The 26,325-nt window shown below is 37.5% G+C and overlaps 2 protein-coding genes across 13 annotated transcripts in view; one reads left to right on the top strand and one right to left on the bottom strand.

Annotated features, from left to right (window-relative positions):
• The window catches only part of TMEM68 (transmembrane protein 68), a 49,404-nt gene extending 39,424 nt beyond the window's left edge, over positions 1–9,980 (bottom strand). For 2 of the 4 annotated variants that reach the window (XM_064588319.1, XM_045896543.3), the window contains exons 1-3: positions 9,839–9,980; positions 2,912–2,956; positions 1,910–2,303 (exon numbers count right to left, since the gene is read on the bottom strand). In XM_064588319.1, coding sequence (XP_064444389.1) covers positions 1,910–2,234 — 325 coding nt within the window. In that variant the 5' untranslated portion in view covers positions 2,235–2,303; positions 2,912–2,956; positions 9,839–9,980. Of the gene's footprint in view, positions 1–1,909; positions 2,304–2,911; positions 2,957–9,635; positions 9,790–9,838 lie in introns of those variants that run through there. The other 2 variants (XM_064588320.1, XM_064588321.1) reach the window with 2 other exon arrangements.
• Positions 9,981–10,004: 24 nt separating this feature from the next.
• TGS1 (trimethylguanosine synthase 1) overlaps positions 10,005–26,325 on the top strand; it is a 39,005-nt gene continuing 22,684 nt past the window's right edge. For 6 of the 9 annotated variants that reach the window (XR_010410707.1, XM_045896541.3, XM_064588318.1 and 3 more), the window contains exons 1-6: positions 10,006–10,305; positions 15,242–15,306; positions 17,812–17,972; positions 18,298–19,123; positions 21,766–21,883; positions 23,222–23,308. Coding sequence is in view for 8 of the 9 variants with exons in the window: in XM_045896541.3 (XP_045752497.1) it covers positions 10,202–10,305; positions 15,242–15,306; positions 17,812–17,972; positions 18,298–19,123; positions 21,766–21,883; positions 23,222–23,308 (1,361 nt within the window). In the remaining variant the exon portion in view is untranslated. Of the gene's footprint in view, positions 10,306–10,339; positions 10,839–15,241; positions 15,307–17,811; positions 17,973–18,297; positions 19,124–21,765; positions 21,884–23,221; positions 23,309–26,325 lie in introns of those variants that run through there. The other 3 variants (XM_045896542.3, XM_054512615.2, XM_064588317.1) reach the window with 3 other exon arrangements.

The raw sequence follows: 26,325 nt of genomic DNA, 5'->3' as shown, positions 1-26,325 counted from the left end.
GGTTTCACTTATTTGTGGAATGTAAGGAATAACATGGAGGACATTAGGAGAATGAAGGGAAAAATGAAGGGGGGAAAATCGGAGGGAAAGATGAACCATGAGCGACTATGGACTCTGAGAAACAAACTGAGGGTTTTGGGGGGGGGAGATGGGTTAGTCCAGTGATGGGTATTAAGGAGGGCACGTATTGCATGGAGCACTGGGTGTTATATGAAAACAATGAATCATGGATCACTACATCAAAAACTAATGATGTATTGTATGGTGACTAACATAACATAATAAAATAAAATTTAAAAAATAAAAGGGTATAAAAAAATTACCTCAGAAAGATAAAAACACCTCAAAATTATATTCTACTACAAAATAAGCTTAGTGCTTGAAGTTATCTAAGTTAAATCATGTTTCCTGAAATCGAAATAAATTCAAATTCCTTATGATATACATTATCCTGAAATATAGGGGATATATATTTGGGAGGGGGATATATATTCCCAACAAACATTGGAAACAATGCCACTTAAGTTGTGTGTGACCGTATTAAAGACAATAAACCAACAGCAGCCTACAAAGATGCAGTCTCTGCACATGTACACGTGTGATATGCTGAAGTATCATCTTGTCTCATGTAAAACAACCATAAAAGGGCATGAGAGTTGTAATGACTGGCGAGAGCATTAGTATTAATGAGTAATATTCAGAATTCAATACATCAAAGGCATATGGCTCCTGTTTGCAAACCTGCTGAATACCACTACTTTTGACCCTGAATTCCCAACCTGGGACAAACTGACCACAGCACAGATCACGAGGACAGGCTCTGGAGCTGAGATTGTATCCTGTCTACTTCCTAGCTTCCTAGTGTGTCTTGGGCAAATAACAATCTCTCTGTTCCTCAACTTCCTCACAGGAAATCTGTAAAATGAGATAAGATGTAGAATCTATTCTAAGTTTTAGAAGAATGTATGTTAAACATTCGACAGTGTGTGGCATAAGAAGTGCTCAAAAAAGACTTTATAAGACTGCATGTAGCATTAAAATGATGACACACTGGCCTAATAAGCATGTCACTGGTGATCTTTGCTAATAGCAGCCTTGTACTCCCGTGGTATATATCCTCTGGTATCTATTTCAAAATCTGTACTTCTGCATCTTTCTGTGAAATGACTTTGATGCCCAAAATGAAACAGAAAGTACAACTTTGTTACACACCTACTGAATTCTATTTTTTTATAGTTCCAATGCAAAAATGACCAACAGATAAGATAAATATTGGTAGAAAAAGACACCAAGTCCTTGATAATAGGCCACAAGAGGGTAATTTTCATGTTATCCAAAGAACCACACCAATCATTAAACGTAAAACAACACAATCTCTCAAATGATAAAGAAAAGGATAAATACCCTAGAGAGAAACTTGTTGCTATCTCATTTATTCAAGAGACATATGACCTCTGAAATGAATCAAACAGGAAATGGGTAAATTATGGTATACAAATTATATTTAATATTATTAGTTAATATTCATTTTTTTAAAAATACACTACACAAAAATAAGTCAAACTTATTTTGAACAAAATGCAATTAAATACTAAATAATTAAAGCAGATTTCTACAGGTTTCTATACAGTTTTAATTAGTTTCTTAGTCTTTCAGATGTCTTACATATAAACTTTAATATTTTAGGTTATAGTAAGAGCTTACACTGTTGTATGGTTCTTTGTTTAATGGAAATTAATGTGTTTGGAAAAACTCATTTTAAGAAAGACATATGCATGCAAAGAGATAAAAGGAAATAGTAAATATCCCTTATATTTTTCAGTATTGATCAATAAAATGGGATGATAATACAGTTTCAGTGCCACACACATGAACAGCCACACACAGACAGCAAAATCATCTTGCTTACCATGCCAAACTGCTGCATGTCCATCCCAGAGAGTTGCCACCGTCTTCCTTGCACCATCCCATAAATTATGAGAGTAGGCTTCTTTTAATACATTCTTCCTCTTATAAATGTGTAAGAAAATAATAGTAAGATAGAGAAGAAAGATAGTAAAGTAAGGAAGTATTAAAAGTATTAGTGGTGTAAAAACCCACAAGAGATAGTTTGCAAAATTCAAATAGTCCTCCAACTGCTCCACACCAAACCATTCTTCAAGTATGTGAATCAGACAAGTCATATAGGGCATAGAATCCTGTCCTGTACCACAGGTTTGATTTTTGTCTATCATTTTTCTTTAGGTGAAAATGACAAATTCAGTCTCTTTCTTCATTGTCATGGTAGGTCTTTAATTTGGCCACTAGAAGGGAAAAATAATCCAGTGTTATTCTCTTCACAGCTGAAAAGTTAAATGTTTTAGTCTACATAAATACTGCATAGAATCATTTCTTAATACCAAAAATGAGTAGATTGTTAATGGTTAACTTTGTTGCAGACTTCAATGTGAAAATTATAAGGTTTCATTTGCATGCTCACGAAGCATGTCAGGGTTAGCTTTTGAAGTAACTCACAAGCTATAATTGAGAGAGAAAAATAAACCTGATGAAGAATGAAATTTCAGATTGATCCTAATAATTTGACTTACATCTTAAGTGGATCATACTAAGTTTCTATCTTAAACTAGGTTATGTTGAGATAACTGTTCTTCACAAAGGAAAGCATCAATATGTGATTCAATAAAAGTAATCCAATTCTTTAGGAAATGATGACCTACATTTTTGGCTACTGTCTTTTACAAGCAGGTTCACAAAAAATTCTCTGTTCTTTTAACATTATGCAATAATAAAAATTTATCCCTGCCATTTTTATCTTATAGTCACTAAAATTTCTCTTAAATGTTCAATGACTAAAACTATAGCTGTATAATTATTTCATGTCACTTAGCTCTAAACCAGTCACTTAACTTACCAGAAATTAGGTAAATATCTTGTCCCAAGCTTCAGTGTATGTGTTCTGGAAAACAGAGAATACAAATGGAAGAAAAATATTAATACCTAAAGTGTCCATAAAATAAATAGCAAGAGACATTCACAATGTGTGACAAATATTATAGCCCCACACTAGTGTATCACAGTTAAAAATTATACTCATGTTACCAGTGCTTTAATGAGGACAGCTCTACACACGATTTATTTCCATTACATAAAAACCCACCTGAGACTTTTTTTAAAATTCAGAGCTATAAAAACCTTTGCTTCTTTGGAGAAAAAGTATGAAGGTAAAATGTGTAACTGACCATGTCTCTTCTTAGTAACTTTGCCAGATAATAAGCTGATGTCAAATATGGATATTCAATGAGATAATTACATTAGGTCTTAACGATCATGTTGTCCTACACAAAATTTCCTTCTTTCATTCCTATCTTCCCTGGTTCTGATTCTATTCTTAGAGATATTTTGTCATTACTCCATGCTACATAATCTTTATGAAAATCATCTCAAACCCTTTATAGCTGAGACAGGAAATGAGTAAATAAAGAAAGGGATGGAGAGGGAGGGAGAGACAGATATACAAGAGCAATATATGTTGTCTTTATGCCAAGATTGTCTTGCTGACTGACTTATTAACAGGGCATACACTTTGACTTAGTCCTCCAGGGATGGAAGACTTAGTCTAATTTAATTTCCTTGTAACCAACAGCATTTACTTGTGAGAAATGTAGGCCTGCTATGGTAACAGAAGGTAAACACAACACACATTAAGCCCACAATCTGGGCTTTATTTTTTTTTTTCCTGAAGTATAGTTGACACACAATTTTTGTTTCAGGTATATAACATAGTGATTTGACAACTCTATATGTTATGCTGTGCTCACCACAACTGTAGCTACCATCTGTCACCATACAATGATGTGGGCTTTAATTACATCATATTCTCATCAATCCATCTAAAGACTTGAACCCTTAATGTATCAGGGTTTGAAAATTTAGAAGGCAACATAAACATAGTGAAACTTACTACTTTTAAAATGAGAGCTTCCCCCACTGGGAGGGCTGGAATCACAAAAATGGAAAGTAAGTGATGTGGAGAAATTAGAACCTCATGCATTGCTGGTGGGAATGTAAAATGTGCAACACTGTGGAAATCCATTTGGCGGTTTCTCAAAAAGCTAAACATAGAGTTACCTTATGACCCAACAATTCTACTCCTAGATACGTATCCCAGAAAACTGAAAACATGCATTCACACAGAAATTCATATATGAATGTTGATAGCAAAACTACACCTAAGGGTCCAAAAGTGAAAACAACACAAATGTCCATCAACTGATGAACGGATCAATAAAATATGCTCCACCCCTACAAAAGAATATTATTCAGCCATAAAAAGGAAAGAGGTAATGGTTCATGCTACAATAGGCATGAACCTTGAAAACATACTAGATTTAAAAAGCCAAACACTAAAGGCCACGTTCTGTATGATTCCATTTATATGAAATACCCAGAATAGGCTAATCAATAAAGACAGAAAGGTAAGTGGCTGCCAGGGGCTGGGGGAGGGGGCAATGAGAAGTGACCGCTAATGGAAACAGAGGTGTCTTTTGGGAATAATGAAAAGGTTCCAGAATTAGATAGTAATGATGGTTGTGCAACCTTGGGAATACCCTAAAAACCATGAAGTTGTACATTTTAAAACGGTCAATGTTATGGTGAATTACACCTCAACAGAAAAAGAGATTTTAAATATTGCTAATAAATTAAAATTTATGACAGTCTCTCAAATATGTTAAAAGGAGCTGTTCCTAGGCCTAAAAACCAATCATTTTGATGATCTGACCCTTACTGCTTAATACAATTGCCCTAATAATCTGGTCTCATTTCTGATTTTTTTTTTTAAAGATTTTATTTATTTATTCATGAGAGACAGAGAGAGAGAGGCAGAGGGAGAAGCAGGCTCCCAAGGAGCAGGGAGCCCGATGTGGGACTCGATCCCAGGACCCTGAGATCATGACCTGAGCCGAAGGCAGACGCTTAACCATCTGAGCCACCCAGGCGCCCTCATTTCTGATTTTAACAGGACCATAACATGTTGTGATTTTAAAACCTTCTTTAGTACTTCCCCCCGACTCAAATTGGTAATAGAACCATACTTCTTATCCTAATTACACTCTGACTTACCAAACACAGTACAGACACCGATCAGCAAAGAGGGACATCTTCATAAGTAGTCCCTGAACAGTGGCCCAGTGCTGCATGCAAGGACCTCCTCCAGAATGGTCATCCTCGATTTTGACTTAAACCCTTCCACAACAGAAAACTGAAAAGCTGTCCAATTCCATCTTCAAAACCATCCATCAAACTACTAAAAAGATCTTCCACATATTTATCTCACTGTAACTTTTCCCTACTGCACCTAGTTCCATACCATAGAACTTTTTCCATTAGACAAACTCTTAAGTTTTAACAAAGCTATGATGAGCTGCAAAATCCCATTTTCTGGTCAGAATCCTTAATTCTTTGAACCACTCCTCAGATCCTAGTTTTATAACCTTTCAGCACTCAGGTCACTCCCCATGACTGACTCTAGTGGTCTGATATTGAGAGGAGCATGTACAGTAACCCACCCGTACCTCGACTTGCTAAGATCTGTAAAATTGGGATATAATAGTACATATACTACATTAGATGATGATAGGTGCTATGGAGAAAAATATACAGCAGGGTAAGAGGAAAATGGAGGTCTCCAGCAGGCCAGAGGGTAGGAGGGGGGTTGCTATGTTATATATAGTAGCCTAGGAAGGACTCTCTGAAAGGTACATTTGAGCAGAGAACTGAGGAAGTGAGGAAGCAAACTATGTGGGTATTTGGAAGAGAACTCTGGCCAAAATAAAAGTAAATACAAACGATGTGTACTTGGTGTGGTCTGAGGAGCAGCAAGGAAGCAGGCTGAGGAAGAATGATAGGGAGAGCAGTCAGAAATGGGCAGAGGGGTAGCACTGTAGAACTTTGTAGGCTTGCTTTTATCTTAAGTGAGATGAAGAAGGCACCAGAAGACTGAGACTGCCTAACTTGGGTTTTAAATGACAGCTATGTTGAGAATACACTGCACAGGAAACAAATAGGAAGTTCAGGCAATAACTGAAATAAGTGATGAAAGTGGCTTGGACAACGGTGACAGAGTGAAGGTCTGTAAGAGATGATCAATTTCTAGATATACTGTGAAGATACGGCCAACAGGGATTGCTGATGAATGTATACAGAACGTAAGTGAGAGAGAGAAGTCTGGGATGACTACACGGTTTTTTGGCAAGGTGGGTTTGTATTCCAGGAGACTCTGCCACTTACTGTGTGACCTAGGAAAGTTACTTACCAAGTCAGCCACAGTCTCTCCATCTGTAAAGTGGGGATATTAACAGTATCTGTCTAGTAAGACTGTTGTGAAGAATATATGTTTAAAAAAAAAAAAAAGCTTAGAGGAATACCTTCCACTATATAAGCACCAGGTGAGTATTGCTGGCATCAACATTATTAGCTTGCTTGTGCAAAGATGGAGTTACAGGAAGAACAGGTTTGAGAGTGTGATAAAGATCAGGAATTCAGTTTTGAATGTATTAATATTCTAGTAGACATCCAAGTGAAGACCTTAAATAGGCAGCTGGTCATAGAGATTAGCAGGAATATCAGGTTTAGAGAAATATATCTGGGAATTGGCAACATATAGATTGTATGAAAACCATGAAAGTAAAAAAGATCCTTCTAAGGAGGAAATATAGAATAAAAAAGAGTCCCCAGGACTGAGCCTTGGGGCACTCAACATTTTAGAAGTTGGGAAAACAATGAGGAACCAGCATTCCCCTTCCAGGAGTGGCACCTTGAATGTCAAAGTAACAAAGTGTTCAAGAAGAAAGGAGTATTCAGCGGTTTCAAATGATGTGGAGAGGTCTAAGAAATGATCATGGATCATTGGGTTTTACAACACAGAGACATTGACAAACCCTGATAATTAAGAATTATTTTGATACAGTGGGGATGAAAGTCGGGTAGAGTAAATTCATGAAAAACTAAGAGAAAATGAACTGGAAACAGAAAATATGGACAGCTCTTCAGAGGAATGCTGATGCAAAAAGGAACAGTGAAATAGGTGAGTATCTAGGGAGTATCCAAGTTTGTTGTTGTTTTAAGATGAAAGAAAACATAGCAGTCTTTAATACCAATGGTAATGCGTCAGTGGGAGAGTAAGAAACAGATGATGCAGGAGAGGAGTAATTGTTGAGACCAGTCCTTAACTAGGCCAGAGGGGACAGAATACAGTGTATTGGGCATGGCTCAGACAAGACTTAAATCATTGGGTTATTAATTCATTTACTCAACATGTTTACTAAGCAAATAATTTGCGCTTGACACTATTCTAAACACTGGGGGACACACTGGTAAACAAAATCATGAGAAAACATATGTAAAGCACTTACAATAATATGACTGGCACATAGTAGGCACCTAACAAGTACCACCTAAATAAAGATAGACCTTAACTATGTTCATTCAAATCTTTGACAAAAGATGTGGACCAAGACAGTGCCCTAAAACTTGCCATTCAAGAACTATGGGAAGAGTCTGAATAACAAGCTTTTGAGTTGATAAAATACTTTTGATAATATGAGAGCATGGCTTTAGAATTCAATGAATGTAACCTCTTAATTTTGCAGAAACCAGTTAAAAAGAGAGAGCCAAGTTGACTTGCCCAAAGTTACTAACTTAATTCAGTGAAGAACCAAGGGCCAAAATTAAAACCCAATTCTCCTACTTCCTACTCTGGTTTTCATTACACTTTTCTTTAACATCTCCCTCCCTCCCTCTCTCTCTCTTACAGAAAGGCTGAAAATGTTAAGATTCCAATCTCTGTCTTCCCTCTACTTATGCCTAGCCCTTCTCCCCCTCCAATTTAACACAGACTATATTTGACTCCATACCCATTTATTTTAATCCAATTAAAAAATATAATTGTTAAAAGATGTTTTGGAGGAGATACAATATTTTAATTACCAAAATTCCAGGTCATTTCCTAACAAAAAAAAAAAAAAAATCTACAATTAAACATAGTCCTGTGCATCACGTATAAAGAAAATATCACCATGTTGATATTGATGGTGAGGAACATTTACTGTAATTGACTTTATACATTTTTAAAATAAAAGTATTTCAAAAACTATTAAATCAGAATAGAGGATCTTTTGTTTTCTAGAAAACCTTAAGGAAATAAATCTATTTTTAAACACCTATTATCAGGACTTTTAGCACCATGGATGGCAGCAGATCCATTTCTTACTTTTAGTATATAAGGCACATTGAAGATACATTGAAAATGCCAATTAAATTAAGTACTCACTGAAGTAAAATTAATTTTCCCTTTTCCTGTCTGCATTTTTAATAATTGTTTAACAGGGGTTTAGGACTCAGTTCTAGTGAATGAGCATTCCACTTCAAACTAAAAGTAGTTTATCTAATATAAATTAATCTATTTGGCAAACCTAATCATTTTATCTTTAAAACAATACCTTTTAGATTCAAGCTTCAAACTCTAGGTTCTATTATGAACTACCTTTCAAGGTTTTGTGTCTTGTTTTTTTTTAAACCCCAGAATGTCCTTCGACTTCTAGCTAAAATCTTCCACTCTGATAATTACTATTCTACGTTTTTTTCTTAACCTATCCTCATCCCCCAAATGTGGCACATCTATACCGGTGTATCTGTAACTGTGCAGCACTCTTACCTCCTTGAGTCACTAAAATGAGCCTATCTCCGACATCAAAGTAAGACAGAAGTAAGATTGTGGAAATAAACATTTCATTTGAAAATTAACCTTCTATTTCCATCCAATAGTAAATGCGACCAAAATATCAGGGACTGTCTTAAAATATCCGGATTTTACCCTCAGTTATACATTCTAAAGAAATAACAATGCCATTTTGGCATTAATAGCACAACCAAGTCCTGAAATGCTCCAACCACCTTCAAGTTCGAACTTGCTTCTCTGAGGAAGCTGCCTGGACAGTCTCAACGACTACCACACACCAAATACGAACTGCCTTTTTCAAATTTAGCAGTGGTGTTCCAGTTTTCGGCATCCTGGTTAAGTGCACATGCATTTTTCTTACGCAGCAGCAGCTTGAGGACAGACAGAGACCTGTTCTACAGGCTGCAAACCCCAGGGACCAATGCAGTGTCTGCCGCGCACAAAGCAGGTACCCACTAAAACTATTAATAGTATATGAGAGGTCTGATATACACAGCTTCATTTAGTCCTTCCAGCAGCCCTAGGAAGCAGGGACTATGCATCATTCCTATTTTACAGATGACCACAAGGAGGCTCAGAAGGGTTAAGTCGCTTTCCCAGAGCACACAGGTAGCAAAGGAGCATCGAACCCGGATTCCAAGCCCGACTTGTCGTGAAGCCTTCTTAACCACTTATTCCTGCGGCCTCCCGAGTACAGAAGGCTCGATTCGGATCCTGGAAAGAAAGGTCACCGGGCAAGCCCAGAGGCTTCTGCCGAGGTTCTGACACCTCGCCCCGCCGCCCAAGTTGAGACGAAACGAGGTTTTTGAGCGCGAAGGGGAATGCGCGGTGGAGTGAATGGGCTCGTTGTGACCCAGGCAGGATCACCCCTCCCCGCCACTCCGATGCCCGAGCTTACACCGAGTGCGGCGGGAAGCCCAGTCCGCCCGCCCCCGCCGGGGACTCCGGGGCTGCCCCACTGAGACTAGACGTGCGGCCTTGGCCGCTCTGAGCCCCGCGCGACTGAGGCGGAGCCGTGCGCCCGGCGGGGAGGAGCGCGAGGTGGCCAAGATGAGGACCGACACGCCTCGGGCGGGAGGGGCAGAAGCGACTCGCCCTCACCCTCGAGCAGCGGCGGGAGCTCTTCGGTGGCTCAGCGACCGAGGGAAGAAGAGAACATGTCAGCAGCCGGTTTCCACCCCCGAGCAACCTGGGAAGAAAAAGACAAACGGCAGCTGTAGCCCGGACGGCGTTTAAGGTGACACCTCCCATCGCCCCGCCTCTTCCCGTGGGCTCCGGGAGCCACTTCCGGCGGCGGCTCCGTAGCCCGCTCCAGGCTCGTGCGGCCCCGGGCCCGTTTCTAACCCCTGATGTCCCCTCGGTCGCGCCGGCGGGACCTCTTTTCGGTCTCCAGGAACCGAGCAGAGGCCGGGAAGGCCTGTCCCGTGCCGTCTCCCGCAGAGCGTCCTGCACTGAGGTGGTAAAATGTGCTGCGAGAAGTGGAGCCGCGTGGCTGAGATGTTTCTCTTCATTGAAGACCTAGAAGAGGATTATAAGATTCTTTGCCTCTGCTCCAGGGCATTTGTGGAGTAAGTAAAAACGTGTTCCTCTTCATCTCTACCACAGTTATTTCCCAGAAATGTAGGCCTTGCAAACTACTTGGAATTGGGATCCACCATCGGAGTGTATAAGACCCTTGGGCAGGGTGATGTTTCAGAAGAAAAAGTCCTCGGGCTTCACGGAGAGGTCGCCGATTGCCATTAAGTGAACAAGTAAAATCTCCTTTGTAGGCTGCCGTGAAAAAATGTGGTAGCTGATTCATTTCATTTTAATGAGGGGACATTTAAAAATCGGGGGAAGCGAAATGTAAAATGAAATCTCCTTAGTGGCTGTGACATCACAAGCTGAAGGCTTTAAATAAGTAAATTTCGTGGGTTAACATTTTTTAAAACCTTATTCAAATGCGCTGAAATAGAACTAATTACCTGAGATAAAAGACTTAACTCTAATTACATCAGTTTTTGAGCTGTATTTTTGGAAAATACGTGTTTGCGGTAAACCTTGCACTGCTCGGAAGATAGCCAGTGGGCAGGAAAAAACTGACTAAAGAATTGGACTCCAGGTATGGCTTTCTTTATATTAGGTGTGTGAGTTTAGCCACTTGAATCTTTTTCTCATTCCTAAAACAGGTGTATCTACCCCAGTTATCTCACAGGCTGATTGTTAGATTCAACTTGTGGAGGCAAATTTTATGTGCTAGACTTTTAATATAGTTTATTGTAGTAGAGTTTAAGTTTGAAGCAATTCTTACTGTTTGTCATTGTGTTTCTGTGGGGTAATCGGAAAATTAATCCGAAAGGAAATGAAACATTTTTTAAAAGTATTGTCTTTGTATACATACATGCACATATTCATTCAGCAGATGCTTTTTGTGCTTCCTTGTATTAGCTACACTGGTAGGCACTGGGGTACAAGACACAGCCCGTCGGAGCCCTGGGTGTTACACGCAAACAATGAATCGTGGAATACTACATCAGAAACTAATGATGTAATGTATGGTGATTAACATAACAATAAAAATGTTTGGTAGGGAGAAAAAAAAAGACACAGCCCGTCCCTACAACCTTTGAGTTTACTTTCTAGCAAAGGAGATCACTTAGCTAATTACAGTTGTAAGTACTAAAAGAGAGAAGAAGTACAGCTATATATGATACAGAAACCTAACCTTTCTCCAAAGAGATTTCTTGGAGGAAGTAACATTTGAAAAGAGGTCTAAAGAGTGGCGATAAACAGGGGTATATTTGAATGGTAGGGAGCGATAATCAGAACTCTGTGTAAAAAGCAAAAGAAAGCCAAGACTACATACTTAGTTCTTCGCCTGAAGCTGGGTTGAGTCATGGGGCTGTCTTCATGAAGCCTCCTTTTCAAAAAGAAGAGAAAGAGAATGTAAGACCCCTACAAAACAATATGCTACTGGATTCCAATTAAAGCAACTTTATTTAAAACACAATTTAATTGCCATATAAATCACCAATTACTTTGAATTTAGTCTTTTTTGAGCCAAAACATTCATCCTTTAAATTTCAGATAATTTCATACATATTCTTAAAACTTAGAAGCACTATTTACTTTTAGAAACTACATTCTGAGTTCAAAATAGGTGAAGAGAAAAGAATGGCTTTTTCCTTTAGATCATTCAATGCTCAAATTATAACACTTTAGAACAAAAAGAATGTGATCTTGGAATTATTTCCAGTAGCCATATGAGAAGTCGTTGAGACTTGGAGACATGCTAGAAGTTCAGAGGCTTATTAGTATAACCCTACTTTCCAGGTAGGGAAAAGGTCTGTTTCACGGTCTTGTTTGTTTGTTTCAGTCTTAAAACAACAGATTGATTGATAGCAAAATTCTAGAATAAATTATTAAACTGAGAAAATAGTCCATGTAGCAGAAAACAGAAAATGAGCATTAGCAACTCAATCTCAGTATTGAGTTGATTCTCATAGTGAGTAAGGTTATTGTACACCTCTCCTCAAAGGCAGGAAATAGAACCTAGTATCGTAACTAAGTTTTATTATCTGAGGACATTATATTAACATACTGCAGTCTTATGAGCTCTAGAATAATAATTCTATTTCATCTGCACATTCAGGTTTCCATATATTATATGTATGAAAAAAACATAATTATGATGGAATGGAGCTCTTAAAAATAATCTTTATAATGGCTCAGTAGTAACATGAAAAAATACCTTGTGTTAATTAACGTATCTGAATATAAAATACCTACACTGTGATTACAGTTATGTAAAATTTTGTGTTGTTGTGTACAAAGCCTAGAATAGAACATAGGAAAATGCTGAAATGATGGAGTAGTAGATTTTTGTTATAAAGTTTGTGCTATAAATAACAGGCTTTACTTAATTTTTTTTTAGTAAATCATTTTAAAATAATTTCAAACTTGCAAAAATAGGTCAGTAGAGGAGTAAAGAATGGGTTCAAACTTAAAAACAAACAAAAAACCAAAAATAGGTCAAAGAACTCTCATATTCCCCTCTCCCAGATTCACCTAGTGTTAACAGTTAACTTGCATTTGCTCCATCTCTCCCTCTGCATACACACAGACACACGCGTGTGCCCCCCTCCTCCCCTCGATCCAATCTTTAGTCTTTTTCTGGACCAGGCTGCACCTATGATTCCCTATCACTCCTAAATACTCCATTGTGTATTTCCATAAAACAAGTGTTTTCTCTTCCATAACCACTGTGGTGGGTGCACATTTCCTCAACTTTCCCAGTAGTGTCTCTCTTCTTTCTGATCCAGAGTTCCACATAGTTTCTCTTACGTTTACTTATGACTTGTCAGTCTCCTCCTTTGGAAAAATTCCTCACCCTTTCCCTCCCTATCATGGCCTCAGCATTTTAAAAAATGCTGACCTTACCTTCTGTGCTGATCTTCCTTAACCTGGGTCTATCTGACATTTCAACATGAACAGAGCTGTGCCGTGCCTTCTTGGCAGGAATGCCACAGAAATGATCCTGTGCTTGGCTCTGCATCATTTCAGTCACTTGCTGTGGACCCATTTCACCCCCGGTGACATTGACCTCCGTTACCTAATCATGTTGCAGTCTCATAGCTATCTCTGCTGTGAAGTCACAGTGGTTCCCTTTGTATGTATTAGTATTTGGGGGGAAGGTACTCCAGTGTTACTAGTACCCTGTTCCTGCCTGAATCAGCTGCCTCTGAAGGTTGCCAAAGAGCAATTCTCTGTCTCTGTCATTCTACTTTTATTAGTTGACATTCTGTATGGAGCACTTTCCCTTCTCTCCCCATGTATTTGTTTATTTCTTTATTTACACTAACATGGACTCTGGATTATTCATTTTATTAATAAGTCCTATTTTATTATTCTCATTTATTTTGATGTTCGTATTGTCTCAGTTTAGGTGGTATGGGCCCCTTGAGGTGGCTTGATTATCATTTTAATGTGTCCCTGGCATTCTTTGACCTCCTCCTAACCTGGCACAGAAGGTGACCCAGTCTTATCTTTACAATTCATGCTTTAACCTGGAGCTGCCATTTCTCCAAGGGTACCTTGGCTCCTTTTAGCAGAGTATAGTGTTCAGAAACCAAGACTTGGATGCTCATTGTGTTCATTGCTCCTGAGTTTCCATTGCCTCTACACTCTCTCAGCAGACACAGGATGTATCCAAATTTTACATACATACATAAGTACATGTATGTGGGTGGAAAATCTTGGCTATCATTATCTTCAGTGTATTTAGTTATTTGCTCAATGTAACAAATCTTGCAACCATATTAGTCTTTTCCTCCACCTGACATCTAGTGCCCCATATCCGTGGGTACTGGTGGGCATACCATTGATATCCTCTGTACAGCTGCTGATCTCCCCCACCACCCTAACCGCTTCTCCATTGTCCAATGTTCTTGGGGGCCAGTGGGTATGCTGCCAAAGCACATTTGCACTTCATCCACTGGCTTGTTTGCTGTCCTGCTATGAGTCATCACCTACTTTATATTTTATAAAGTATCAAAAATAAACAGGATAGTGAAATATATCAAGTATACAAGAATTTTATTTTGTTGAATTTATTGTGGCCCCATTAGAAAAACAGTATTAGCTAATACTTAAAGATAGCCTTATTATGGCACTTCTGATGGAGTTTATTATAGCTGAATTTAACGGTAGAAAGATCATAGCAAAATTTTATTTTTTTAAGTGTTCTGTTAAGTTTATTTGGGTTAGATAATTTCCCATCTTAGCAGATAGAGGAAAAATTTAGAAGTAGATATGTAAAGAAAAGTTTAATCATTCACTGTTTTTTTAAAAATTGTTGAGACTGGGATGGCTGTCTGGCTCCGTTGGTGGAGCATACGACTCTCCATCTCGGGGTCTTAAGTTCAAGGCCCATGTTGGGCTTAGAGCTTACCTAGGTAGGTAGGTTGGTAGGTAGATAAAATTTAAAATTGTTGAGGCTGGATTGTTTTATGTTTGAGTTTGATAAAATATTTAAATAAGAACTTTGGGGTTAGTCCCCAAAACAGCCTTTGCTTGGACCATGAATAGCTTGTCTACTAGGCAATGATAACTTGGCCTGTTTGCAAATGGAGTAGGGTCTGCATGTGGATTTATATATATGTAAGATAAATCTTTCCATTTTTATGCTTACTTTGTACAGCAAATTTAGAGAACACTTCATTGTTCATGTATTATAAGATTGCTTCTTCCTCCAAACCAGAACTACCATTTAATTTTAATAATTAGTAGTTACAGTTATAAATGCTTCCCATGTGATATATATTAAATACTTTACATATACTATTCTTATAACAATTTCACGAGATATGTATTATTACCTGTATATTACAGATGAGGAAAATATATTAGCAAATTGCTTTTCTGTTCCTTAACCTTTTTAATTAATCTGTGCTGCCTCAAACGTGTTTTTTTCTCAAGTTTATAATTTAATTTATTTCAATATTGACTGTTTAATTTGCTTTGTAGAGATCGAAAATTGTGCAATTTGGGATTAAAAGGCTACTATGTCAAAGGCAATGGCGACAATGCAGGTAATACAGTAGAAAACAATATGGCCCTTTTTGTGCTCAAAGTAATAGTGTATTGATTTTAAATATAATTTGTTATAATACTATATTAATTTGTTGGCATAAAATATAAATGACAACCAGTAATCATCGACAGTCCTTATTTTTTATTATAATGTGGTTCTAGAACCCCTGTCAAAGCAGATCTTTTCTTTTTCTGTAGCTAGCTCCTGTATGGACTTGAGGTAGCCTCTTTTGCTCTATGTAGCATTCCTTCCTGAGCTGTTGCCATTAGATAAGAGCAAGCTAAAATTTGAAGCTTTGAAAAGTAGAGAACATAAGGTTTTTTCAGCAAAATTTTATTGTGTTGGAAGATAAACAGAGGCACATTAAAATTTTCAAGAGTTTATTTGAGCTTATAACTGTGCAACTCGGTCAGTACCAGCTCCCTAGATAGGAGCACCACTCCAGGACAGGAGTTAGGGGAGGGGTTTTTATAGAGAAGATGTAGAAGCAAAGCAAGGAAATTATTGATTGGCTCTGCCTTAAGCAATGACCTCATTTGGGGAAGCCTAGTTAGCTGTTTGTGATTAGTTGATCTTAGCTGTTATTTTCTTAGATTTGAGTGCTTTGATTCTGGCTTAGGTGTTTGGTTTGCTTACATAGACAACGAAGGCCTTCAAGCCACCTCAGTCTAATGACCTCCTTGTTTAGATACTTTAACGGTTGTATAGATAAATTATTCAGGATAAATGCCAAGTGAACATCCATAGTCTTCTGCTTGAAGTAAAGAGGCCACAATCTGGGTTAACTTTCCCAAGTAACAAATAGAATTTGTTATGTATTTTGAGTCTCACCTACTTACCTGAAAACCGTCTTGCTCTCTCTTAGACTTCCCTCAATGACCCCATTTGTTCTTTCCACACAGATCTTGTTTCTCTAAATACAGGGAAAACTAGCGTGAGTTCTAGGCTAAAGTCAGCACAAGTAAAGCGCATCATGTTACCCTTAAAAATCCTTTAACTCTCACAATGATGGAACAAATCACATTTCTTCAGTGGATCACTGAATGAAGTGTTTAGTTTGTATTTCAATGTAATGTACAAATAAGGTTTCTTTAGACACCAGGCTCCTACTGAACATAAAATATGCATACCATGAAAGGAACATAAAAGCACATTTGTTTTTCCTATTTGCTCCCTCCTGAACTTCCATAAGTTCATTGAATGGAATGGTGAGTGGAGTCCCCTTTATTATTTAGGTAGATATCTTTTTCCCAATTTCTTTTAGTAGAATTTATACACAGAAGATTCCTCTTCTTTACAGTCTCCATTTTTACTTTGTAAGATTAACTCTTCTATTGTCTACGATCATTTAGCTGGAGTGTAGCTCAGCCCTAATTGAGTATGCTAATGTATAAAGTGATATTTATCTCACATTTTAAATGGTTAATAGAGCATTTGAATGGCATTTGTCCAATTAATGATGTGATACACTTTTATATAACCATATTAATATAAAGCTAAACTTGTTTTGTTATAATAAAACAGGTTTTCTGGGAGAATCAGGGAGTTTGAAAGGATCTTCCAGTTCAGAGGATTTCAGACTTTTAATAGCTTTCATTAAATCATTTCTCGCTCACAGTCACAGACTATAAATCCCAGTTGTGATTGAAATATCCATGAAGGGCCTAAAGACATACCTTTCACCTCTCTTATTACTAGCTCCTAAAATAAATTCCACAAATCATCATTTTAAATTCACTGATCTATGGGGCACCTGGGTGGCTTAGTCGTTAAGCGACTGCCTTCAGCTTAGATCATGATCCCAGGGTCCTGGGATCAAGCCCCGCATTGGGCTTCCTGCTCCGCGGGAAGCCTGCTTCTCCCTCTCTCACTCCCCCTGCTTGTGTTCCCTCTCTCGCTGTGTCTCTCTCTGTAAAATAAATAAATAAAATCTTTTAAAAATAAATAAATAAATTCACTGATCTAGTTTACTAATACTGCATATAAGGAATGTCAATGTAAGTGTTTTCCCTGTGGTTATTCTGCCATGTTCCCTCTTATATCCTCAGTGCTTTGCACAGTGCACAGCACAGAGGAGATGCTCAGTAAGTGTAAGTTGAATGGGCAGGTGGTAGCAGGCAGAGCCAGACTAGAAGTTGTCTCCTGATTCTTAATTGGCTGTTTTTTACTAGTGTATATTACACCTTAATAATCATAACATTTGCATAACTCTGGGTCTCGGTTCCTCTTTAAAATGAGTATGAGGGGCGCCTGGGTGGCTCAGTTGGTTGAGCATCCAGCTCTTGATTTTGGCTCGGGTCATGATCTCAGGATCCTGGGATTGAGTCCTATGTTGGGCTCTCTGCTCAGAGGGGAGTCTGCCTCTCTCCCTCTTCCTCTGCCCTTCATGTGGGCTTGCGTGTATACGTGCACGCTCTTTCTCTCTCTCTCAAGTAAATAAACCTTTGAAAAAAACCTGCATCTTCATTTTCTCTAAAATGAAGCTAACAAATGCTGTCTGTAGGAGATCAAGCTACAGAAGAGGAGGAAGGCGGCACTGCAGAGTCACATGACAGTAAAGGCTTAGGCCTAGATGAAAGTGAACTTGATTCTGAAGCTGAACTCATGAGAAGTATGGGACTACCACTTCAGTTTGGTGGGATATCTGCACATAAGAATTTTGAGGTAAGTTATTTATATTTCTTTTTCTTAGTTTTCTTCATAAGATACCACAAAGAATTTTTTTTTATATTCAGAAACTAGAGCATTCCATCTCTTTTTAAACATATTTATAAATTAGTTAAAACTGCAAGTTTTAATATACATTCATGTATGATTTTTCCTCCTCCTGGAAACATAAATAGTAAGATTAACTTGTTTGTATAACTAAAAACCCAGGATGGGGGTTTGACGGTATATTATTTGATTTAATGTTTAAAATAGACTTGGATTCTCTTTCTATTACAGTTTATGAGATGCATTTTATATTCAAGTTATTTATCTTATGTAGGTGTCTATGAATACTAGAAATAAAGTTAAAATAAAAAAGAAAAAGAAAAAACATCAAAAAAAGTACTTAGATGAAATTATGAGAGAATCTTGGAGACAAGAATATGAAGAAGATGACATTTTGGCTTCAGATGATCCATCTTCAGTTGAACAGTATAAGAGCACCAAAACATGTAAACTTCAAACCAAAAAAGACATTGAAACTGAAAATGTTCCTGTTGAAAATACATTATCTCCAAAGCTAGAAATCACAGAAAAATGGGAAAAGTATTGGAATGAATATGGTGGAGGACTATTATGGCAAAGCTGGCAAGAAAAACATTCAGATCAGATACTATGTTCTGAACCTTGGAACAGTCCTGATACAAAGGAGGAATGGGAACAACATTATAGTCAACTTTATTGGTATTATTTGGAACAATTTCAGTATTGGGAAGCTCAGGGTTGGACTTTTGAGCCCTCACAAACCTGTGAACCAGATACTTGTGGGTCTAAAATAGAAGTTGACAATGAGAAAGATGAGAATTGCATGATAGCAGACTTAATGTCTTCTCCATCTCCATCTGTTACAATTGATAGTGAAAGCTCTAGTTCAAGTGATAAAGAGCATAATGAAATCCTTGGTGGAATTAGTAATATAAGTTTGAATTCAGAGGAAGTGGAACAGAGCCAGTTAGATTCTTCAGTAAGTTGTGATGGACGTCAGTGGCTAAGTGAAGTCAGCAGCAGCAGAGAATGCCCTGCTTCTGGCCAGAGTGAACCATGTAATGGAGGAACCAAGGACAGCAGCTTGTCTGGGAACAGAAGCACAAACCAACCAGCTCAGGGTAAGATTGGCCAAGTTTTATCCTATTAAATAACAGTTGGGAAGATTAACCCACTGATCAAAATAATTAACACCTATCCTTTATGGTAGAGTTACACAATGCTAACTACATTTTATAGTATCATATGATTTAATCCATATATCACAAGTTGTTTATTACCTTTTCATGTAAATAAAAAGAATATTTGTTAAGGGTTCTCAAAAGTATCATTCCTTCCACTTGTACCTAGGTGGCCAGTGAATTAAAACTTGGAACTCCCTTGAGAAATTTAATAGAGTGTGGAATTTCCAAGTTTCTGTGGAGCAAATGAATTTATAGGAGGCATATTAGAGAATGGTTCAGAGTACACAGTGGACATCAGACAAATCTGATTGTAAGTCATACTGGAATTTATTTCAGAACAAATGAAGTCTTGCTCTGTAGGGAATCTCAACAGGGCATGGTATTAATTTATAACTGGAAGGATTGACTTCAGGATAAGGAACTTGGTTGACTCTAGCCTAAGTGATTTAAAACAAAACAAAACCTATCATGCAAACTGGTGTCTAAAGAACTAAAGAAAGGACTAAAGAAAGCCAGTGGAGAGGTGTTTTAAGAAAAGTCAGAGGTTGGTAAGAATGCTCTTTCTGGGAAGGAGGATTCTAACTGATGGCACCAGGAAAATGAGAGAGGAGAAAATTTTTATAATTTCTGAATTTCCAGAAGGCCACTAAGATGTCTTCTTGGCATCCTTGATGTTTGGTGCTAGAAAAGTCTGGTTTATAATATAGGACTTTCTTCTCAGCCTCATTCCTATATGAAGTAAAAGGTTTTGGCGTTTTATTTAACAATTGGATTTGCTTTGCTCCTCAGATTGCTGATCTTCATCTAGCTGAGAGTTTCCTTTAGAGAGTTACTGAAGGGCTCTACCTATTTTTTAATTTCTTTTATCTCTGTGCTCTTCCGATGGAGCTTGCTTAGGTATTCTCATTCCTTTCTATTTTGGTGTTATTTTCCTATTTTTGTAAATAATGTGATTATTTTACATTGGTCTTTTGATACTCTTCTATACTTTCCTGATTACTTTCTATGCTGATTTTGACCATAAAACCTGAAATATGTATACTGCCCAATGTATTTTCCCTTGTCTTACTCCTTCATGTTATTCCTTTGATCATCCTCCCTTATCTTCCTATTTTTCCCTTTGTCAGACATAGTAAAAACCTCATAGTCTGTGCCATTTGTTGCCTATTTCCTAACTTATATGTATAGATTGTCCATTTCTTTAATTAGTCCCAGGGTGAGTGCCATCAGGATAAATCTGAGAATTCTGGGTTTTAATTTGTTTCAGATCCTGCCTTGAGATCAAAACACAAGGTATAGAGGTGCTTGGGTGGCTCAGTAGGTTGTGTCTGCCTTCGGCTGAGGTCATGATCCCAAGGTGCTAGGATCAAGTCCCAAATTGGGCTCCCTCCTCAGCGGGAAGTCTGCTTCTCCCTCTCCCCCTCCCCCCACTCATGCTCTCTCAGTCTCTCTTGCTCTCAAATAAATAAATAAAATCTTTTAACACACACACAGGTATATATTGCATTTCTTTGTAAGTATGTTTTCTTCTGTTTGTGGTTGGGTGTTCTCCTGAAGTAGTCTGCGTCCACACAATCAAAGCCTCTCACTGTCTACACTGCAGACAGTTCTCCCATTTCCAGTCCCACCCACTCACCTTGTGCCAGTCTGAAGAAAGACAGGTGCCTCAGTTGGAGCTACCACAAGTTAAAAATATTCTTTCTAAATGGTGGAGCTTACCTTGCTATTACTTTTAATTTAAGAGCTATATTAGAGATAACTAAATATATTTACTTCTTAATAAGGAGAAATCATTTTTAATCAATGCATTATGCTGTCTTCAGAGTGATTTAAGTTAAAATTCCATCAAAATGTGGGGTGCGTGAGTGGCTCACTCGGTTAAGCGTGAGACTCTTGATTTCGGCTCAGATCATGATCTCAGGGTCATGAGATAGAGCCCCATGACAGACTGTATGCTCAGCAGAGTCTGCTTGAGATTCTTTCTCTCCCTCAAATTAATTAATTAAATTTCCATCAAAATGTGATAACTGTTCAGCTATCACAAAGGTAACTGTGGATTACTTTGTGTAGATTTGGACAGCTATGAGGAAAAAGTAGTTTTAGTTTGCTTTTTAAGTAGTTAAACTTAAAACTTTTAAGTAGTTAAACTTTAAACTTTTAAACTTTGATAGACATAGCTATAGGTTTTTTATGCTCAGACTCTGAGTGTAGATACACAAAATAGGTAGATGTGGTCTGTTACTGTGCCTGATGTGCATGTACAGTTCATTGCAGGAAAGTAACAAAAATATTTTGGGGCGCCTGGGTGGCTCGGTCGGTTAAGCGGCTGCCTTCGGCTCAGGTCATGATCCCAGGGTCCTGGGATCGAGCCCCACATCAGGCTCCCTGCTCCGCGGGGAGCCTGCTTCTCCCTCTCCCACTCCCCCTGCTTGTGTTCCCTTTCTCGCTGTCTCTCTCTGTCAAAATAAATAAATAAAATCTTTAAAAATATATATATATATATTTTGATGGCCTTTACAAAAGGCAGAAGAGTTGTTAAGCTAAAGGGGAAATCCACTGCAATATCTCTGCCTCTTTAGATTCACAGGACTCTTCAGAAGCAAATACAATCAAAGAAAGACCACATCCCAACAGTATTGATGGAGATGAGAGTGAAGAAGATCCACCTGAACGTAAGCCAAGCAAACTCAAGAGGAGGCAAGTTGCATATTACCTCTCTCCACGATGTGGTAGCATAAACATTTGTGTCCGTGAGGGAGTGGCTTTAAATGCTTGTTATATTGCAGTACTGTTAATCCTGTGAGGAGAAAAGACAAGACATGCTAGCAAGACGCTGCATCTTTGAACACCCAGCAAATCCCAGCTCTTACTCTGCCACAGTTTCTTGTTTCTAAAATGGAACTGCTGCTTTTTTTATGAGCTCATTGGGAAGACAAAAACTAGCATGTAATATATCTGACAGTAGCTATCAATGGATGACAGCTTTTAACTAATAGATAAGTTGATATGGTTTCTCTCAAGGAAGTTCTATTAAGTGCTATGCCCAGAGTTACGCAGCAAAACAATGGCAGCTCCAAGTCTAACACCCAGACCAACTCTTCTGGAAGCAGTGCTAGTATACTGTTGATAGTAAAATTAAACAAGTAGCAAGTAATAAAGGTAGGATATGGTTAAATGCTAATTCCGTAAAATACAAGAAAAGGATGGACATTGCAGAACTCAGATGTTAGCTAGTAACATTTTATTTCTTTGACAGGATATGAAGTGTTCCACATAAGACTTTTATGTTCCACACAGCTTCTAAAAAAACAATATATAAGCTTTGGAGGCTCAGTAACTTAGTATATACATAAAAGCATGCCTCCATTGGGTTCTTTCTACCTGGTATACAGTGCTGGTTGATTCCTCCTTTAGTTCCTGGAGGCAGAGACTAGGTTACATTTCTGGAACCTAGTAAGTCCACCGTAAATGTTCAGTGACCTTAACTTAATTTGTAAGAATTATTTCTCACCTTTTTCTCTTACTTGGTACTGTCACCAGGTAGTAGGGATCACTAGAAGGCATCCCTAATAGATCGATGATCATGGGTTACTTATTATCACTTGTATCACAACCTTATTCTTCTTGATATATATATTTTTTTGTAATTTTTTTGGTTGCTTTGATACTTCTCAAATGCTTCTGTCTTCATTTTTAAGGAAAACTAAAAATATCACTCTAGGAGATTAGTTTAAGGCTGCAGTTTTTACAGGTGTTTTTCCAAAGGCAAATGGAGGGGTCTGTATTAGTGCCATGTTCAAGAACAGAGATAATTGGGATTTGAGTACTTATTGCTGTGTTCCAGACACTGCTGGGTACTTTATCATATTTGGAAAATCTGATTAAACTACTCTTTCCTGTCTTCCTGGATTTGGGAGCTGTGGTTGACTGTTGCAGTAGGAAAGTGTGTGTAGGTTGACTATATGTATCTTTTGATATTTGCCTGCACTGGTGGGCTCTGGCTTATCGCTGTTTACCTCTTGTTTATTTGTTTAGCCACGAACTGGACATTGATGAAAACCCAGATTCAGACTTTGATGACAGTGGTTCCCTTCTAGGATTCAAGCATGGCTCAGGACAAAAGTAATTATATATAAATATAACAGAAATACTGTTGTCTTCCTGAAATCGTTAACACTTCAGATATCTTCAAGTTCTCTGATATTCAAATAGCTAATGATGGTTATAGATTTGATAGAATTTGAGATATTACAGTTAAAACACTAATCTCTCATAGAAAGATTACTGCACATTTGATATATTGATGTGTTGTTAACTCAGTTGTACTTCATAGTAATCTAATATCATTATTACAATTTCATGGATAAAGCAGCTGCAGCCCACAGAAGTATGACTTGGTCAGGATCACATCGAGGATTCAGGCCAAGCTCTTTTCTAAGCATGGTTCCCTTTTTCACCTTGCATCTCACATGTCTACCTTTGTATACATCTGATATGTAAAGGGAGCATGTCATGAAAAGTTCAAATCTGCAGGAGCCTTTTTTCTTTTTTATTATGAAAACATTAAAACTCAAAACAGAAGTAATAAAGCGTTACTTAGCCTCAGGCTAAGTAGGATCCTGGAAGTCAATTTCTGGTCCAGCATTTATTGTGAGCTTTAATTTTGAGGTCATCTAGAGGTGATCAAACGTTGCACTAACCAGTTCATCCTAATAGTCTCATGCTAATTTAGTGGTTTACACTGCTAACTGGAATATTCATGTCCCCTCTCTTGGACTCTGCTATACCTGCTGTCCAAGCACCTGAAAAACAAAGATAATTAGAAGTATTTTTGTTTGGTTTGATGAGTGATGCTTATCCATTATAGGAGAAAAAAACCAAACACCTTCTAGTCTTTTAAATCATTCCTCAGAGGTAGACAGTGTTTGGCATATGTCCTTCCTAATTTACTCATGTGTTTTTGTGCTTATGTACATATAAACAGGTTACTCCCTTTTTTATAAAACACAAAAATAGAATCATATTATACATGTTCTGCAGCTTGCTTTTTTTTTCCCTCAACAATGTACCATGAACATCCTGACTTATCAGTACATGCACATTTATCTAGTCCTTGTGTGTTTAATTGACCACCCTGTATGTACTTCTAGGTTGTTCCTAAGATCTAGGCATATGCCCTTGAGGTTCCCCACAAGGTTTTGCATTTACCAATAGTTCATTCCTACTTACTGCTGAATAGTGTTCACTGTATGGATATATCACAGTTTTAACCATTCATCTGTGCAATAGGACATTTGGATTGTGTGTGATATTTTGCTATTACAAATAAAACTGCTATGAACATTTGTATATAGAAAGTATAAGTTTTCTCTGGGATTAAATGCCCAAGCATTTAAATCTGAGATTTATAGGAAATCTGAAACTGAAGAAAATATAAGAAAACTAAATTATATATAAGAAAACTGAAGGGTCTATTGCATATAGCATGAAGACTGAACTGAGTAGTTAAGGCACACTAAAGTCTTACCATTTATGTCAGCTTGCACCAGTGATTTAAACCAAGATTAAGGTCTTTGATGTTTCTAAGGCGTGAGACTTATTTTGTTAGTTGTGAAATTTTAACTGATACCTATGTATCATGAAGTCAGCAAGAAAAGGGCATAGATCTCAAAATTGACTTATAAATTGAATCCAAATTAGTTCAGAAATACATGCTCATAATTATAATACTATGAATATATTTTAAACTATCAGTTATCTCTTCCTTATGGTACTTGAAGGCAGTTGCAGCTCAGATAAGCATTTAAAACTAAAGATCCTAAAGATAAGTAATATAAAATATTTTCCCAATATTGCCATGTTTAAATTTCTGGCAGAATTTATTTCTACCCACATATAATTTTATTGAGAAATTACTTGGGTGGCTCTTGCTAGTATACATTTGTGGAGATTTATTCTGTTACCTGGGATTTAATTTTTCTTCTATTTAGGATTCCCAATTCTACTTAAAAAGGATAAAATTGGGGCGCTTGGGTGGCAAAGTCGATTGAAGGTCCAACTCTTGGTTTCAGCTCAAGTCATGATCTCAGGGTCGTGGGGCAGGGCTCCATGTTCAGCACGGAGCCTGCTAAAGTCTCTCCCTCTCCCTCTGCCCCTTCCCACTGTGTGAGCGTGCTCTGTCTATAAAATAAATAAATCTTTTAAAAAAAAAAGAAAAGCATAAAATTGACTTTTTATAAAGGTTTATAATATGGCTAGAAGATAACACCTGACATTTAACACTCAACTGTTCAGGAGTTTATAAGTGCTAAATTGTATATTACACTTTAAGTTTCTAATAATCTGTGGGACTGTGGAAGAGGTACTTAAATGAGGCTTGATAACGGTCAAAGAAGTCTTTGTAGCACATCTATATGATTTAGGACTAGAAAAATTCAGATGGCTAGATCAGCAGATATTCTCTAATTATTTTGATAATAGGGGTTTAAGCTCAGATTAACTTAGGTTAAAAAAATAGTGACCACTTTTAAAATAATTCATATCAACAATAGCCAAACTATGGAGAGAGCCCAAATGTCCATCGACTGATGAATGGATAAAGAAGATGTGGTACATATATACAATGGGATATTACTCAGTCATCCAAAAGAATGAAATCTTGCCATTTGCCATGACGTGAATGGAGCTAAGAGTGTATTATGCTAAGCAAAATAAGTCAGTCAGAGGAAGACAAATACCATATGACTTCACTCATACGTGGAATTTAAGAAACAAAACAGATGGACATATGGGAAGATGAAGAATAAAAAAGAGAGAAACAAACCATAAGAGACTCTTAATGATAGAGAACAAACTGAGGGTTGATGGAGAGAGGTGGGTGGGGAATGGACTAGATGGGTGACAGATATTAAGGAGGGCATCTGTGATGAGCACTGGGGGTTATATGTAAGTGATGAATCACTGAATTCTACTCCTGAAACCAATATTGCACTGTATGTTAACTAACTAGAATTTAAATAAAAATTTAAAAGATAAAATAAATAAAATAATTCAAATGTACCCAAATATGTATTAAAGCACTTTGGTATCATCTCACCATGAGAAAAGATTATATTTCCCTAACGTGCAGTGGGGTTATA

The sequence above is a fragment of the Mirounga angustirostris genome, unplaced genomic scaffold (genome assembly GCF_029215605.1).
Source record: "Mirounga angustirostris isolate CCGP_5_RB_7025 unplaced genomic scaffold, mMirAng1.0.hap1 SCAF_4, whole genome shotgun sequence".
Lineage (NCBI taxonomy): Eukaryota > Metazoa > Chordata > Mammalia > Carnivora > Phocidae > Mirounga > Mirounga angustirostris.
Note: the sequence above shows the minus strand (reverse complement) of the source record. Positions and strands in the feature narration are given on the sequence as shown.